General features: G+C 41.4%; 1 protein-coding gene across 2 annotated transcripts in view; it reads left to right on the top strand.

Moving 5' to 3' along the window:
* The window catches only part of SGSM2 (small G protein signaling modulator 2), a 385,744-nt gene that overhangs the window by 353,120 nt on the left and 13,116 nt on the right, over positions 1-19,508 (top strand). For both annotated transcript variants that reach the window (XM_040423501.1, XM_040423503.1), the window contains 7 exons: positions 1,723-1,868; positions 5,524-5,652; positions 8,820-9,002; positions 9,570-9,974; positions 10,104-10,228; positions 13,920-14,002; positions 17,605-17,714. In XM_040423501.1, the coding sequence (XP_040279435.1) occupies positions 1,723-1,868; positions 5,524-5,652; positions 8,820-9,002; positions 9,570-9,974; positions 10,104-10,228; positions 13,920-14,002; positions 17,605-17,714 (1,181 nt within the window). The remainder of the gene's footprint in view (positions 1-1,722; positions 1,869-5,523; positions 5,653-8,819; positions 9,003-9,569; positions 9,975-10,103; positions 10,229-13,919; positions 14,003-17,604; positions 17,715-19,508) is intronic.

Raw genomic sequence — 19,508 nt, 5'->3', positions numbered from 1 at the left:
TTGTCCCCCTTAGTTATTGGGGCCCCAAAGCAGCTGTCAGCCTGCTACCCTGATAGTTACTCCCATGCTCCGATTCTATGAGGTTCTGCAGCAGCTGATAACCCTAACTCCCCACCATATATTTAAGCTGTTCCCATTTGTCTCACTGGTCCAGTACATGGGTCCAAGTGTTGTTCATTTTTGGCAGTTACCAGTTAGGGCTCATGCACAGGGCTGTAGCTTCAGTACATAGAAACATAGAAACATAGAATGTGTCGGCAGATAAGAACCATTTGGCCCATCCAGTCTGCCCAATATACTAAATACTATGGATAGCCCCTGGCCCTATCTTATATGAAGGATGGCCTTATGCCTATCCCATGCATGCTTAAACTCCTCCACTGTATTTGCAGCTACCACTTCTGCAGGAAGGCTATTCCATGCATCCACTACTCTCTCAGTAAAGTAATACTTCCTGATATTACTTTTAAACCTTTGCCCCTCTAATTTAAAACTATGTCCTCTTGTAGCAGTTTTTCTTCTTTTAAATATTCTCTCCTCTTTTACCTTCCAATCCACATTTTGCATCCAATCCACATTTTTTGCAGATCGGATGTGGACCAATTCATCTAAGTGGGGCCACAAAAAGAGTCTGTAAGTCCGTTCTGTAGCCCTGTAGAAAAATAAAACATGTACTATTATTGTCCGTTCTGCAGACAAGGATAGGACATTTCTGCAGGAGGAACAAAACATGGCAGCAGGCTATAAGCCGGTATCTGCAATTTACGGACCGCAAAAACAGATATGGTTGTGTGCAGGAGCCCTTAGCTGTGACCCACCATCAGTTAAATTCTACGACATATAAACATATTTCACGCTCCACACTTGCTGTTCTTTGAAATCCCCCAAATTCCACGATCCATGTGTCTCTGCTGTCCCTTCCTATAGGCTGACTGACCACATTATGGAAGTCCAGTAGTGGACTCCCTTTGGTTCAGTTGGCTGCTCCTACAAACTTCATCCCAGACAGGAGCGTGGAGGAGCTGTAAGTGATAGCTATTGGATTGAATTTGTAGTAGTCCAGTCTATTACATAATGGTTTATTTAAGAACCCCCTCCACATATGTGCCCCTTTTTAGAAGTAAAATTTCAATATTTTTTAATGGCCAACAAATTATCCTATTTAATATTTTAGCGCCCATGAACTTTCATTTACATCTGGGTAAACAAGTAAAATAAAGCTTTAGTGTGCACTAATTTAAAAAGGAGCTGTCACCTCTCATGACATACTTTTCCCCCATGAAATAATAATTCTATAGCATCTTTCCATATAACTCTATGTTGTGCCATTCCTCTAATATACAGTACCTGCTAGAAGCTCCTGAACGCATTGCCAGCAGTCTGCTATAACGTTGCAGCTGGCTGTTACCAGTTAGGGGGGTGTGTCCCTGCAGTCTGACATTGGCAGCGCTGGTTGGCTAGTGTCAGACTGTGCAGGGACACACCCCCTAACTGGTAACAGCCAGCTGCCCCTTTATTGCAGACCTTCTTTGCAACCTGCTGGCAATTCGTTCATAACTTCTAGCAGGAATAAAAGAGTATTGGCACAACATAGAGTCATATGAAAAGATGCTGCAGAATTGTTACTAAAACAGACATGTCAGGAGAGGTGACGGGGTCTTCTTAATTATCAAGTACTCGGCATCATGTTCTTAGGTTTCTTCCTGTGCTTCTTCTCTGCAGGGCTTGCATACTGTCGCCATTTGTCTACGGTACGAACACATCTCTCGGCCCTTGTCCATCACTCAATAATTCCACCTGACAAACCCACTGATGCATCTGGTGGCTTAACCAAAGAAGTGTGGAGCAAATATCAGAAGGACATGAAGGTAAATTATGTCTACCTTACATTACAGTTCTTTGTCTCCACTTTCATATAAATAAATAATGATTTAATTACTGTATAGATGAAAACTTCTGCAGTTCCTCCTCATTTTCCAGATTTGGTTGGTGACAGAACACTCGTGGATACAGTTGTATCTAGTCTAGGCAGCACTCGGTGAGCTCCATACATCAGCAGCTGCTGCACACATCTTTACCATACAATGTTTCAGTCTAGAGTCCAGACTGCTTAGCTCGACTGTACTGGTATTTCAGGGTTTCACTTAAAGGGGTTATCCAAGATAATAAAAAATGGGGACAGCAGCAAATGTCATAGAATAACAAAAAAAGGCATTCTCACCACCTTCTCCCCCGCTGCCTCACCCATTTTTCCCATTAGTGTTTGTTTCTTGACTGCAGCAGTGACGTCCCGTACAAACCATCCTGTAGTCAATCAGGGGCCTCAGCAGTCACATCCTGTATATATGATTGGCTGCATGGTGACCTGGTATGCACGGAATGTCACTGCTACTGCCAGGAAGATGACATCAGCGCCGCAGGACCAGAGCGCAACACTGGAAGTGGCATGGGAGAAAAGGCATGAGTACGACATTTTTGTTATTAGTGACCATGGCATCTAAGCAGTTAGACAGAGGGATGGATAACCCAAGCAGTTGTCCTGACACCTAGGCCTACCATGTTAGGACTTATATAACAGGGTACCAGTAAAATCACAGGACACTGCTATACAGAGATATTGCAGTGTATTGCACAAGTGAACAAGCAATTTCATGTTCAAGCTCCCTAAGAGGACTAAACATTTTTTTTTTAAATGTTAAAATGCAAAAAAAACATAAAAAATACAAATCTTAAAAATAAAATAAAAACCTTTTCCATATTTATTATATTTAAAATAAAATACAATACAAAATAATTGGCATCACCTTAACTTTGAATGGAAGCAGCGCTGAAGTAGCAAGGCATGACCGCTACCAGTGGATAGAGTTGTGTAGTTCTAGTGCCTGGCACTGCAGCGGTGTCAGGGGTCGGAGGCTCGTCGATGTAATATTGATAACCTCTCCTACAGATAGGTCATCAATACATAAATCTCAGAGAACTCCTTCAAGCACACATGGGTATGCCTGCATGTGTATTGTATATAAGATATGTCCACTTCTCACATACAGCTAATACAGAATATATTTAAAGGGAAACGGTGTGTCACACATCAGTTAAAGGTAAGTGGTTGCCGAGAACCAGCATCATAATAATCGCAGCCCAGGCCTTGAAAAGAGTCAAATCTACCTGAGAAGAGTAATGGTTATTATAATCTCCAGCTCTCTCACCCATCTGCTGATGACTGGCAGTTCTCTCCTAGACAGAAAACTAAGGAGAAGCCTGTCAATCATCAGCAGGTGGGCAGGGAGAACAGGAATTCATGAATAACCATGACTCTTCTCAGGTAGCCGGGACTCTTTTCCAGATGTAGTCTGCAACGATTGTGATGTTGGTTCTTGGCAACCACTTCGTTTTAACTTCTAAATGACAGACCGCTGAAATCAACTCACCCGTTAGTATTGGCAACATAAAGTTGATGACAGGTTCCCTTTAAATGTGTATTCTGGTTTTGTGATGTTGATGACCTATCCTCAGGACGGGTCATTAATTGCAGATTGGTGGAGGTCCGACTCTCAGCACCCCCGCTGATCACCTGCTTGAAGGGGCTGTGGCGCTTGTACAAGAGCTGCATCCTCCTCACTGTTTACCTGCACGCCAGGTGATCGGGAGGGTGCCAAGGGTCAGCCCTACACCAATGTGAATTTGATGACCTCTACCTAGGATAGGTCGTCAGTTTCATGAAACTGTAATACCCCTTTAAAAGGAGTTCATTATTAGGCAAATGAATTTCTAATTATGATCAACCAGTTTATGGGATTTTACCTGATAATTTGCCCCTCCGTTATTGATTCAATACCCCCAGTACGTGATAATATAACAATGTGTGTTCTCTCTTGGCCAGTACAAACTGTCAAGGGCGTCCATGTGTCAGCATTTCCTGCCTCTTAGAAACACAATCTGTGGGGCCTCACATTGACTTTGCTTTGAAATCTCTAAACATTGTACATAGACTTTTTTCGCAGTTCCATTTCCAAGATAAAAATCTAAACTTCAGCACTTTTTCCCAGTTGCACACAGGTCATAAATCATTCTGTGCTTTACACTCCTTTTCTGACTAGATGAATTTGCCACATTATTATATTGTTGCTGGCTGTGTAATTTTGTTTTAAAAAATCTGTTATGGATAGGATAGGCCATCACTATCAGATTGGTGTGGGTCCAACACCCCAGTGATCAACTGCTGGGTGGAGCCCTGACCACTGAAACAAACACAGTGGATAGGGTCGGAAGCCTACAGCGCCGTACACAGTGTAGTGGCCATTCTCAGGTATTGCAGCTCAGCTCTCAATCTCTACTATGGGGGCTGAGCTGCAGTACTTCTGGGAATATAAACTGTTTTAGAGCTAAGTTGAAATACTAGCAACAGCTTACTGTATGGACAACAGGAGCAGACTCCATTCTCAATGGTGCTCACACGATTTAACCTCATTTTGTATTAGATTATCCAGGATTCCATAGGGTATATGTTGAAAATGCTCTCCTCTGTGTCCCCCTCAATGAAAAGAGTGGTATGACTTATACAGATATTCCTTGTTTTTCCTCTTGTCTCTACATATCCCGAGATGTGTGGCTTTAGATGACCAGTTTTGAAAACAAATATGATTTTGTGATACTCTGTCAGGAGTTGTTTATCATATATGTGTCTATGTGTGGCCACTCAGTGGTTGTGACATGAATTGCAGCTTGTTCCGTGTTTTAGTAGCATTTCATGATAATGTATTGATTTTATATTATCAGAAATTTAAGTCTTTAAAGGGGTTGTTCCATGAAAAATATTGTACAATTTTTCAAACCAGCACCTGGATCTGAATACTTTTGTAATTGCATGTAATTAAAGATTTTGTATAGCCACTGAGCTATTCAATATAATGTATCTGTATAGCGCCACCTGTCCTTTGTTCTTTTTCTGCTGTTCCTGCTCACTGAGATGGCCGCACATGCTCAGTTTCATTCTTCCACTGCATCCTGAGCTGTGATAGGTAGAGCATGGACGCGCCCCCTTAGCTCCAGCAGAAAGGACACTCCCCTTGATATAAATCTAGCAGAGCAATGAATGAATGATCTCTGGATCCATGTGAGGTACAGGGCTGGTTCTAGCTTTGTTAGAAAGAGATTGTCATGTACTATATGATGTCTGATCTTCATTGTTTATATTATTCATGGGATAACCCCTTTACTGAAATTTGCAAAAAGTTAAGGCTGGACATATTGTAGGAAATATAGGAGTTTTGGACTGGCACCTACTGCAATAGGACTAAAGGAGGGATGGTCTGTCACATTTGAGAGCTGAGAATGAGATGGTCTGCACCCTGTGTGAATAAAGTATGGTATGGCCCACCAGGAGACCATCGGTAAGTCTGCTGCACTAGATGCTTGGTAAATGCCTTGAACAGAAAAAGATCTCTAATATAAAAAAGGTTCTATATGAGCCCAGGAGTATGCTTAGGTAGGAATACACTCAAGGTACTTTGTTTTATATCTCAGAATTACAAAGAACTGGAGCTGCTGAGGCTGGTGTATTATGGAGGAGTGGAACATGATATTCGCAAAGAAGTGTGGCCTTTTCTACTTGGGCATTACAAGTTTGGCATGACTAAGAAAGAAATGGACCGAGTGAGTTTTTTTTCCCATTCTTCATAGCTTATAAAACTGTTGTACGGTACATCTTAATGAATAACTTCACCTCATAGGGACCCCCTAGTTTGTTACTTAACAACGCTGCATTTTTTTCCATTTTATCTCTTGATTCCATCATCATATGAGTATGAGGCTTGTTTTTTGTGGGGTGAGTATTTTTTTACTGGTCATGTTAAAGTATATTTAATGTATTTTAATCTGATTTAAAAATGTATTTTAATAGTTTTTTTTTAATTGTATTTTAATATTGTTTTTTGAGGATGATAGCATCAAAAATCAAAACGGTTCAGACATTGTTTCTTGGGTTTTGTTTTTAAGCTGTTTATCATGGAATATAAGTGACATAACTTTATTGTGCAGGTCTTACACCAATACCAAATGTATACAGTTTTTTTTTTTTTTTTCTACTTTTGCACAATTAAAACTTTTTCTTGAATTTTTTTAATAACGTTTTTTTTTTTCTGTTGATGGAGCTGTATTAGGGCTTGTTTCTTGCGGGATGAGTTAGTTTCCATGGATGCTATTTTGGAGTATATGACTTTTTGAACATCTTTTATTACATTTTTGGGGGATGGAATAAACAAAAAAAAACAGTAATTCTAGAATTTTTGTATTATTTCGGACGCAATTAGTTTATTTTTTTCCCATAAGTAAACATTTGCAAGTGAAAAGGCTATCTTAAAATTTTTTTTTACTTCTTAAATTTTTTTTTCCATGTCTCACTAGGGGACATGCATTCTTCTGATAGCTCATATAATACACTGGAATACTTCTGTATTTCATAGTATTTTGTCATTTAACCTAATAACTGACATATTCCTATTCAGCCCTGCTATACACATTTTTATACCACTCACTCCAGAAGTGAAAAGTGCGTGGGAAAGTGGCCATGGTTAGCTTTTTGAGTTGATTTCAAGGGGTTCTCTGAGAATAATGACTTTTTATTGCCCGCAGTCTGCCTCCGCAAAGAGAAGATTCATACTTACCCGCTTGCGCTGCTCTTGTCCTCCACACTGGCTTCCGCATGTCCATGTTCCAGTCCCCAGACTTTTTACATCCGGCGCATCATGGGCATGGTCACATTCCCCTCTGCAGTCACTAACTGGCTTCAGCAGTGATGTGGGCACAATCAGCAAAATCACCACTGAGGCCAGTTATTGACTGCAGTGGAGTATGTGACCATGCCCATGACGTGCCGGATGTATACAGTCTGGGGACTGTAACATGGAAATGCGGGAGCCAGCACAGAGGATCGGAGCATTGGGGAGCAGGTAAATATGAATATTCTATTTAAGGAGGAAGTCTGCAGGCATTAGATAGAAACTATTTATTCCCAGAGAACCCCATTCAGTCAGATCTAATCTTATTCCAGTAGAAAGTTTAGTGACACCTCAAGACAGCTGTTAGACTTAAAGGCTATGTACACTTTTGGAGGCAATTTTTGTTTATGATGGCATTTTACTCAGTTTGGGCTACAAAATCATATTTAAAAAATATTGAGCCATTCTGTCACAAAGGATTAACTGTTTTTCTAGCTGTGTACATCCTACTTTCACTTTGTGCGGTCTTCTAAACTACTAAGAGGATATAAACACTTATTTAAGCAACATTCTTATCACTAAGATAAGAACTGAGCTATAATGAGTGTTTAATGTCAGAGAGCAGAGATAAGGAGTCCATCAGCTCCCCAAATGATGGAAAAGAGAAAATCCACAGGCAGTTACTAGAGCATCTGAGCTATGTACACACAAAAGAATTCCATATGTTTAATAAAGACCAATTGAAAAAAAGCTCAAAATAACTACAATACAATAATAAATAAAAAATGCCCCCAAAGGTATACATAGCCTTTAAAGATGCACTGGATTTGTCAAATCTACTAATTTCATAAATGTGGCTCCTTCAAAACGAACTTTAAAAAATTCCCTGATTTTATATCCCCCCCCCCATGTTTTTCTAACTAATGTACACTTTGGCAGTTGCAAAGCAGCCTCATAAAAGGTTCATGTACATCTCAGCAAGACAATCCCTATATTAAGTTGAAGTCTTGGAAAACCTTCTCTGTGGGAAGTTGCAGCTGCCCTTCACTATCAAATGAATTGCTTGATCATGTAGTTTCACACCAGCATTAAAACAATCTGGCAGTGGCAGAGGAACAGCCTGCCGGAGTTCATAGTATCTGCCATAGACAGGGCCGGAGCACTGTCAGACTCCATTGACTATAATGCTTGCATCAGTTTTTGTCCGTCCAGATCCCCACCAGGTGCCATTACAGTCAATGTGTTCTGTCAGGGAAAGGCAGTATCCGGCTACGCCTCTGCCAGATCAACCTGTCGGATAGTTTTAATGCTGGTGTGAAACTAGACTAATGCATGGATGGCTAATTTGGCGAGATAAACGGGAAACAAGGCGCTCATAGGGTAGTAGTTTCTGGTAGATAGTGTTAGATAGAGTACTGTATCAGTAATTACACTCACCTTCTGGTGTTTGTGCTTGTATCAGCACAACACTTGCAAAGGCGGCAGGGGGGGGGGGGGGGGGAGTAAAAATTAGATCCAGATGAGGTATGCTGCCGGTATCTTTCTCAATCCTTGGAGTCGCCAGTACTCCAGAGGAGTGATATAGAATGCTGTATAAGGGCTGTGTACTAGCTTGTACACACTGTGATACCTTTTGGCGCAAAACCACAATAGCGAAAGTCGTCTTTTTAGAATCATTTATTTGTTCAGGTGACAACGCGTTTCGGAGTAAAAATACTCCTTTGTCAAGTCTTAAGGGCCGGGCATACACGATTGGCAGGGCTGGTCCAATTGCTGATGCCGGGTCCTGTCCTTGTGTAGCGCAGCTGCACTAATGCATGGATGGGTCAGATTCACGGTGAGGGGGCATATAAAGGTCTTGTCTCGGTTACATATCTAATTTGATATATTCCTATGGACTGCATCCATTTTGCAACAAAAAGTGATGCTACAAAAGTTCTGTGCGTAGCCCCAGCCTAAGTCCGACTGGCATACAATTACTAATTTTATAATTATCATTGCAAAAGCTATCACATACAACATTCTTTTTAGATCCGATTTTTATAATCACTGCTATTTTATTCAGTTATTGGATTGAAAAACTGTTTCTGTTCTTAACCAAAGGTTGATGAAGCCATCGCTTCTAGGTACCAAAAAGTGATGGCAGAGTGGAAAGCCATCGAGGTGATAGTCAAGCAGCGGGAGAAGGAATCCCACTCGGCCATTTATGCCAAGCTATCATCTGGTAGTAGTATCGACAGCCACGTTCAACGTCTGATTCACCGGGACTCTACCATTAGTAATGATGTAAGACACTGTATAACTATAGAATGGATTAACATTGTATTTCTTCAGGACTTTTTAATCCAGCATATGATGTGTGTAAGGCCTGGAAATCACTAGATCTACTGGCATCAGTAATGTTTTGGCATATGTACATAACAAACATTCCTATAAAATGTAAATTGTCCCTGGTAAAAGTTTGCAATGAATGAGTCTGTATGGGGATGAACGATCGTAGTAGCGATGATAGGAAATGACCAGTTGGTTCCCAATCATCGCCCTGAGTGTCAGCCCATGGACATGGATGCTTAGCCCTATTTGCAGTGTCAGACTGGCCCACCAGTTGTAACAAGGCCTCAAGGGTTCACAAGAAGTCAATGCAATTTTGAGATGGCTTGTTACCTAATCACTTGACATTAAGTTCTTATGGATGACATGCACATGTTCAGTATAGATGGAGGATGAGGGCGGAGAAAGATTTCGTCTGGTGGGCCCAAGAAACCCAGTCTGAGTTTGTCTATTATCATAACTAGCTCTAAAAATCTCTCTTTAATCCCTACTTCACATCTAATAATATTTATGTATTTACAGGTTTTTATGTCTACAGAAGATATAGATGTGACAGACAGAGATCTGAAATGTCGGAACGATAAAAATTCTTCAGTCACCATTGTAGCTGGTACTCCATCTGCCATGGTGGCAGCTGAACCACAGCAGTCAGTGGAGTTTGACTCTCCAGATTCTGGTCTTCCGTCTTCTCGAAATTACTCTGTGACCTCTGGGATCCTTTCCAGCATTGATGATCAGCAAAGTATATGCTTCGAGGAAGAAGAATCAAGCACAGAGTCTGATAGGACAGAAATGAGTTTAGGTCCACGAAAAACCAAGGGAGTTCTCAAGATGCAGGACTCTATATGTGAAGAGCAGCTATGTTCCCAGCTAGAGTATTTAAATAATTCTGAAGACATCTCATCCATGTGCCCTACGTCGTATACAGTAAGTGGTGCTAGACATGCTCCGCTAAAGTGGCCAGTTTGATTTGCTATTAATACTGCAATTGTCATATTTGTATAGATTGTAGTCAGTGTTGTGGTGTATTTTTTAAGGTTGTGCTCTCTCTATTAGATAGAATTGTTGGACACTATTGCCTTAAACTTACATCGAATTGATAAAGACGTCCAGCGATGTGATAGGAATTACTGGTACTTCACTCCGGATAATTTAGAAAAGCTTCGAAACATCATGTGCAGGTACATAACTCCTGGGCATCTTCATCTTTTTATATTTATCATGTAAAATCTTTATTTTTTTTTTAACCTATAAGAAAAAATACAGTTCCTTTGGGAATACTAGTAAATAGTAAACATTTTATACCATAATTGAGAACAGCCATATTTTTGTAATCCTGTGCAACCCCATTATCATAAAAAGTAATACTCCTGTTAGTCAGGACCCGCCTATAACATATTTCAAGCATGTCTCAGGAAATTATTAACATACAGCACGTCTTTTAAAGAGGACCTTTCGTGCGATTTTATTAAGGGAGATATATACCTGTACTTGCGGGGTTCCCCCTGCTGATGCTGCCACCCTGCTTGATTTTTTAAAATATGCCTCCTATGCCCCGCTGTGCCCTGCCGGATTTCTCCAACTCAGTATGCTCTGCGCTTCCATTGGACAGCGCTACAGCCAGGGGAGAAGGAGACGCTAACGGAGAAAGTATCAATCTCCTCCTCATTGCTTTGATGCTCAGTATTAGCATACTGAGCAGGAGAAATCTGGCGGGGCATAGGAGGCATATTTTATAGGCATATCAAGCTGGGTGGCAGCATCACCGGGGGGGGGGTACCCTGCAAGTACAGGTATATATCTCCCTTAATAAAATCGCATGAAGGGTCCTCTTTAAGACATTTCAGTTTTAGCCTGTTCATCCTCATCAGCACACAGCACAATTCTCAGCATTGTCAGTTTGATAACTCACTAAAACACATACATTTTGATATCTCATGTGCTTAAGACGTACCTGAGTTAAAAAAATAAAAAAAAAGTTTACATAATAGCTGCTTCTTTGTGCAATCATAACTGTGAAGGAGCAGTAATGTTTGGGCTTTACAAATGGTTTTTTTCAGCCATACTTTTCCCTGTTTCAGCTGCACTACTAGATGCATTTCACTCAGAAGCAGTGAGTGTCTCACCTTCTGCCAGCAATGTACTGTTATGATATTCTATTCTTTACTTCCCACTATGTTTGTTTTTAGCTCTGGAGCCCAGAGAACATATAAGAAGGGATAAATAACACATTAATCACACATAAAGACAGGGTGCTCCTGTGATGTTCAGAGACAGTGTAGAAGCAGTTGTTTTATCAGGCTCACAATCTCAGCTAGCTCTGACATATCCCACTTCCTCTGAGTCGTCTGTTACTCGGGACGGATCTTACCTAACAAAAGGCAGTGGACTGCAAATTAGGTAGAAGTGAGACCAATAGTGGCCATGACTTTACAGCTTTTTTTTAGATGGATGCAGACATATTTTTTAAATAAAGTGATTTAGAAATTTGCCAGTTGCACCATTCTCTATTCAATTACATTTTATGAAAGTACAGTGACTCTTTAAATCTCCCAGAAAGCATTGTTGAAATTACAGTAAAGCGACCCCCTGGTTAAAAAAAAAAAAAGTCACAATAACTGGGGAACGAACAGAACACTTACATGGTGCCCTCCAGGGTTGCCAACCTTGTCGTGAGTTATTTCTGGACAACTGAGGCAAAATTCACGGACAGCCAACATTTTTTACAGTCACATTCCCCACCTCCTTATTTAGCACATACCCACAAAACACCTCACCCCAAAACACAGGTAGTACATGGGATGCCCCCAGAGCCCTCTATCAGAACCAAAAATTCACCGCCATCTATTTACTTCTACATCTGCATACATATATAGGGCGCTCTTACATCTATATATTGTACACATACATACTGCTCCTCCCTCTGTATACACACAGAGTGCAGTATATTGAGGCAGGAGCAGTATTTTGGTGTATACATAGGAACAGCATTCATACTATAACTATATAAAAGGTATAAGCAGTACAGGCTGCAGTATATAGACAAGTAAATACTAGCATATTATCATCAATCAGTCTTCAACTGCAAGACAGCGCAGACAGCAACTTGCAAGATTGGGCGGACAGTGACCTGCAAAATGGGACGGACAGCTAGCTGCAAGATGGTGCGGAAAGTGACCTGCAAGATGGGACGGACAGCGACCTGCAAGATAGGGCACACAGCGACATATCACCTGCAGCCCCTTTGAAATACACACCGCCACTCCATTCATTTCTATGGGAGCGCCAGAGATAGTCGAGCGCTGTACTCTGGTGCTCCCACAGAAATTAAAATAGTTGCGGCACACATTTCTGACCAGCCTCTCCGTCCATTTCAAGAAGGCTCAACAGGGTATGGGGCCCCCAGTTCTTGTGATTAGTGGGGGTCCCAGCAGTAGGATCCCCACCAATCTGATAGTTATCCCCTATCCTATGGATATGGCATAACTTATTATAACCGTAATACCCCTTTATCCTTCACAGCAGAAATGCTAGATCACTACAGATGTTTTGGGACTATAGCTCCCAAGCATGTCCTACAAGTAGTTTGGAATCATCTGCAGAGTTAGGTGATTCTGCAGTCATGTGGTAATAGACCTATGAGGTGAAGCAGTCCAGTGTGTAGAGGATTACCTGAGGCACAACAGCAGGTTGATGAGGCAGAAGCGGCCTCTGACTGGGATGGAGGAGCAGTAAGTAAACATCACAAAGAAGTCTGACCAACGCTTCACAACACAACACTCCTCACACCTCCTACTGCCTGCACCACCATCACAGCTCACTATACACCTCTCCTGCTCCGCTGAATACCCGCTCTGCTGCATGCCCGCTCCGCCGCACGCCCACACCCTCTCCCAGTCTAGAGGAGAGCCGGTTACTTCTGGTGTCAGACTGCACAGGAAAGCAGCCGACACGGGAAAGATAGCTGTGCTTTCATTGGTCGCTGGTGGAACTCCTTATCCTGACCTCCTCCACTTCTGATCTCCAGCACAGTGGCCAACGGCTTCTCCATCTCTCTGCACTGTGCATCAGGGGTTTGTGGCACAGAATCACGGACAGTTTTTTTTTCCTGCCAGACGCTATGGATGGCCGAAGAAAGACTCAGTTTTTGCGGACTGTGAGTAAATTTACGGACGGTTGGCAACCCTGGTGCCCTCATTTTCAGCTGCAGATCCGCCAATTCCTGTGCTCCTCTTCTGCCATCCAAGACGGCTGCACAGCTTCTCAGACCAGGTAGTGCATACTGTGCACCAGTACCCCAGTGAACTTCCTGTCCAGGTCTGCTCTTGGATTGGCCAGCACTGTTCACATGAGCAGTGCTGGCCAATCCAAGGGCAGCAGGAAGTGTCTTGTGCTTCCAAATGCACAGAAGGCATCAGGTAGTCTGATAAGTGGATCGGCCATTTTGGACGGCAGAAGAGGAACCCAGAAATTAGTGGATCTGAAGCTTAAAAGACGAAAAGGAGGGCATTAAGTAAGTGTTCTGTTTGTTTCCCAGTCAATATGATTTTTTTTTTTCTTGAGCTGGAAGGTTACTTTAATGCCAATAGTACACAAACGTGACATTAACATTAGAATACTTCAGAAAGCCTGACATACAAACTCTTGACACAGTTTTTGTACTTTTTGGTCTTTTTTTTTTTGCATTGTCAGTCTGTATCTTGAAAATGTATTTTGTGGCTTATTTTATGCAAGATGATACACAGGCATAAAATAAGGTTTTTACCAGTTTTTTGGAACATAGATATTAGTCAGAGCGAAGGGTTATTGTAGTGCCAGTGTGGAAAATAACTAATAATAACTGGATCCTGCTGCTTTTTATCTCTCATACAGCTATGTGTGGGAGCACCTGGATGTAGGTTATGTTCAAGGAATGTGTGACTTGCTGGCTCCATTAATGGTGGTTTTAGATAATGGTAAGTAAATTGTGCTAAAGACACCTAATGTGTAAGCTAGCCACATGCCATGAAACAAAATGTGTGAGGCATTTGAAAGAATGCTAAAATCCAAAAGTAAGAAAAATTATCTGAGGAATACTGACCACAAAATCATTCTTTTCTTTGAAGTGTACCAAAACTTTTAAATCTACTTTATTAAAGAGGACCTGTCACCGCACCTGACATGCCTGTTTTAAAAGGCTTCATGCATTCCCCATGTTATAACAGTTCTGGAGCATCTATTCTTATATCTCTATGTTGTGCCATTCCTTTATTATTTCTACCAGAAGTTATATGTGAACTGCTAGCAGTCTGCAGTAAGGGTACCGAGGGTGGTAACCAGTTGGGGGGGGGGGGGGGGTGTACATGCACAGACTGACTCTATCCAATCAGTGCCTCTATTTTTAACCTGTGCAGGTACACACCGCCAACTTGTTACCACCCCTCTGTACCCTTACTGCAGACTGCTAGAAGTTCATTCATAACTTCTGGTAGATGTAATAAAGGAATGGCTCAACATAGAACCATAAGAATAGATGTTCCAGAATTGTTATTACATTGGGAATGCATAGAAACATAGAAACATAGAATGTGTCGGCAGATAAGAACCATTTGGCCCATCTAGTCTGCCCAATATACTGAATACTATGGATAGCCCCCGGCCCTTATCTTATATGAAGGATGGCCTTATGCCTATCCCATGCATGCTTAAACCCCTTCACTGTATTTGCAGCTACCACTTCTGCAGGAAGGCTATTCCATGCATCCACTACTCTCTCAGTAAAGTAATACTTCCTTATATTACTTTTAAACCTTTGCCCCTCTAATTTAAAACTGTGTCCTCTTGTGGTAGTTTTTCTTCTTTTAAATATGCTCTCCTCCTTTACCGAGTTGATTCCCTTTATGTATTTAAAAGTTTCTATCATATCCCCTCTGTCTCTTCTTTCTTCCAAGCTATACATATTAAGGTCCTTTAACCTTTCCTGGTAAGTTTTATCCTGCAATCCATGTACTAGTTTAGTAGCTCTTCTCTGAACTCTCTCTAGAGTATCTATATCCTTCTGGAGATATGGCCTCCAGTACTGCGCACAATACTCCAAGTGAGGTCTCACCAGTGTTCTGTACAGCGGCATAAGCACTTCACTCTTTCTACTGCTTATACCTCTCCCTATACATCCAAGCATTCTGCTGGCATTTCGTGCTGCTCTATTACATTGTCTTCCCACCTTTAAGTCTTCTGAAATAATTACTCCTAAATCCCTTTCCTCAGATACTGAGGTCAGGACTGTGTCAAATATTCTATATTCTGCCCTTGGGTTTTTACGCCCCAGGTGCATTATCTTGCACTTATCCACATTAAATTTCAGTTTCCAGAGATCTGACCATTCTTCTAGTTTTCCTAAATCCTTTTCCATTTGGCGTTTCCCTCCAGGAACATCAACCCTATTACATATCTTTGTGTCATCAGCAAAAAGACAAACCTTACCATCGAGGGCTTTTGCAATATCACTTATGAAGATATTAAACAAAATCGGTCCCAGTACAGATCCCTGTGGAACCCCACTGGTAACATGACCTTGTTTTGAATGTTCTCCATTGACTACAACCCTCTGTTGTCTGTCACTCAGCCACTGCCTAATCCACTCAACAATATGGGAGTCCATGCTCAATGACTGCAGTTTATTGATAAGTCTTCTATGTGGGACAGTGTCAAAAGCCTTACTAAAATCTAGATATGCGATGTCTACTGCACCTCCACCGTCTATTATTTTAGTCACCCAGTCAAAAAAATCTATAAGATTTGTTTGACATGATCTCCCTGAAGTAAACCCATGTTGTTTTTCATCTTGCAATCCATGGGATTTTAGATGTTCCACAATCCTATCCTTTAATAGGGTTTCCATTAATTTGCCTACTATTGATGTCAGACTCACTGGTCTATAGTTGCTCGATTCCTCCCTACTACCTTTCTTGTGAATGGGCACGACATTTGCCAATTTCCAATCTTCCGGGACGACTCCTGTTACTAATGATTGGTTAAATAAATCTGTTAACGGTTTTGCCAGCTCACCAATAAGCTCTTTTAATAATTTTGGGTGTATCTCATCAGGCCCCTGTGACTTATTTGTCTTCACCTTAGACAGCAAACTTAGAACATCTTCCTCTGTAAAGATACATGCATCCAACGATTTATTAGTCATTCTTTCTAGTGGAGGTCCTTCTCCTTTTTCTTTTGTAAAAACTGAACAGAAGTATTCATTAAGGCAGTCGGCTAGCCCTTTATTCTCTTCTACAAACTTTCCGTCCTTTGTTTTTAATTTAGTTATTCCTTGTTTTAATTTCCTTTTTTCATTTATATATCTGAAGAATGTCTTATCCCCTTTTTTCATAGACTGAGCTAGTTTTTCTTCGGCCTGCGCTTTAGAAGTTCTTATAACTTGCTTGGCCTCTCTCTGCCTAATCTTGTAGATTTCCTTATCTTCATTGCTCTGGGTTTTTTTATAATTACAAAATGCTAGCTTTTTATTTTTAATGATTTGGGCCACTTCTGCTGAGTACCACAGTGGTCTCCTCCTTTTTTTGCTTTTACTGACAAGTCTAATGCAATTTTCTGTTGCCTTCAATAATGCACCTTGAAGCTATTAAAACAGGCATGTCAGGAGGGGTGAAAGGTCCTCTTTAAAACTATTCTAAATATCATAAAATGATTTCTTGTAATACACTTGTTTTTTTCACATTTTCCTTACTACTGTACATAGGCATTAAAGTTCAGGTGCCTATAACGCTTTGAAATCTGTACACTTGTACACCGCTAACAAGTCAGCGGTGTACGGGTATATGGATTCCACTATAGGGCTGCTGTGAGCGATGTACAGGCAGGAGCATACATCGCTACTCCTGCTTGTGCCCGTTCCGCTCTGAAGCTTGGCATAGCATGTCCGATGTTAGGCTTTCTGTGCTAGTTGAATACCCAATCTCCTTATAGTCTGTTGATGGTTAAAGGGGTTATTGGGGTGGGATAAGGGCCAGAATGGGTTAAATATAAAAAATAATCCATGCTCACCTCAATGATCCCCCACCTGATGCTGCCCTTTACTTCCTGGCTCTGCTCAGCCGCTGGCTGAGGCAGGTCACCGGTGTGGCCAGTGACTGGCTGAGCAGGTATTTACCGCTATTTCCTGGGTGGACAGCATCAGAATAGCACTGGTGGGGGATCAGTGAGGTATTGCTTGTTTTTTATATTTTTAACCCATTCTGGACCTTTTAAATAAACAAAGTTATCTCCCTCGGACAACCCCTTTCACATCAGAAATCATGATGCATTATTTTTGGCTATACTGGTAGCGGCAATATGCCAGAATTATCCGATCCTTTTTGCTGCAGCATTGTAGCAAATTTCACCCTTTGAATTGGAAAAGGTGAAATGTATTACCAAATCTCACAATGTTTAGAACATTTTTTTTAAATCCATGTTGGAAAATGCATAATACCAGTGTACATTTTTAATAGGAGGTCAGTATATGTGTTCTGAGCGTCCATGTGTCATGTAGGTAGTAACTACTGATATATTCTGTCTATAGATTTAATGGCGTACAGCTGTTTTACCCAACTCATGAAGAGAATGAGTCAAAACTTTCCAAATGGAGGTGCCATGGACACACACTTTGCAAACATGAGATCTTTGATTCAGGTGAGTGATATGTTCCCCCTAGATATAAAGTTACAGTTATCATGCACACCACCATATTTTGCATCCGTCTCTGATCCGCATTTTTGGTGGATAGCACACAGACCCATTCATTTCTTTCGGTCTGCGGGAAAAAAAAAACCATGCATATGTCCATTCTGCAAATTATAGAAAATGTCCTATTCTTGTCTGTTTTGTGGACAAGAATAGTCATTTTTAGTGATGGAATTAAGAAAAATGCGGATTGCACATGGATTTGTGGTTTGCGGACCCCAATAAGGACATGGTCGTGTAAGTGAGGCCTTAGAAATCCTAATTTGTTGTACCTTGAGATAACAGGACATGGTTAATATTTGACCTACATATACAGGTGAATGCAACCTCAGCATCAATTTCAGCTGAAGAGAGGATGATTGCAGTGTTCTTCAGTGAAATTACTGACAAGACCAGAAAAATATCTGCCACCGTATTCACCAACTTATCTCATATGTCTACCCTTCTGATAAATTAATAAAGTAGTTAATGTCTCCTTCCAAGCAACCACACATTTTACTGAAGAGGATATGTAGTAGGAGTGCTTCTTTGTAGTAATATGGCATGTGGATAGTGTTTGTTCAGTTTGGAATAACCCCTTCAATATGCAGTTGGTCTGCTTTGCTGCTTTTAAAATCTTCTGGGAAGTCTTCCATTAGAGTTTGGAACATGGATATAGCATTCACAACAAGTCAGATGTTGGTAATAAGACATGGCTTGTATATACATCCTTATGATAGGCCATTAGTTTTTGATTGTGGCGGTTCGACCAGAAAAACTTCTGCCGATCAGCACAATGGAGGGGCCCTAGCTCTCGTTTGAGCACGACCTCCGCCTTGTTGTGTGTTAGCCCATGTAAGCAATGAAGGCCATGTGGCTCCCTTTTATTTTGATCTAGAGGGGCCACCACAGTCAATCATCTACGAAAGCAACTTTCACACAGTCGGTGTTTGATGGGTGATTTTCAAAAAAATAACGCACCCAGGTAGAAATGTCGGATTGCTGCAAAACTCAGGCAGGTATGTAATGATTACAGGTGTGGTCTGATTAGACAATGAGGCTTCCCACAAGAGGGCATAATAGTGCTTCCCTTGTTATCCTATAAAAAGTCTCTCAGAGGCAACTTTTGGATAGTGTACCTCTTCGTAGGAGATCATTGTCTGCTAGACATGCGTCTTATACACACTTTGAGAGGGAGCACATCATAGGATTAAGTTGAAGCAGGCTGGTCATTTCCAAGAATTGCCTGGCATCTAGGCTGTCCTGACCTACATGTTAAGGAATGTTGGGAGCAGTAGTTATGTGAGGGCAAGAGTAGAGAGGATTGTTTGATCCACTGACCAGCACTCCCACAGTTTTGTTGTTCACCATCAAGACACAGGTAGCACCTCTGTCTCTGCCCAGACCATTTCCATGCCCTTAGCAGAAGGAAATTTGGTGTCACGGCGCCCATTAAGTGTCATGCCACTGACAGTCGCCTTTGTTTGCAGTAGTGTCGTGAACGAGAAATCTGGACTGCTGCAGGCTGGAACTGTATCGTATTTAGCTACAAGTCCAGGTTGTGTTTGGGATCTCCTTCATATTGGAGTGTGGAGAGCGCTTCAATCCTGCTTTTGCTGTGGAGCGACACACTGCCCCAACTGCTGGTGTGATGATCTGGGGAGCCATCACAAACTAAAGTCTGCCACCCCTAAAAGTGATACGAGGGACACTAACATCTCAGTGATATGTGCAAGACATTATGTAGCCACATGTGCTGCCTGT

The sequence above is a fragment of the Bufo bufo genome, chromosome 3 (genome assembly GCF_905171765.1).
Source record: "Bufo bufo chromosome 3, aBufBuf1.1, whole genome shotgun sequence".
NCBI classification, from domain to species: Eukaryota; Metazoa; Chordata; class Amphibia; order Anura; family Bufonidae; genus Bufo; species Bufo bufo.
This window is presented reverse-complemented; position numbering and strand designations above follow the sequence as displayed.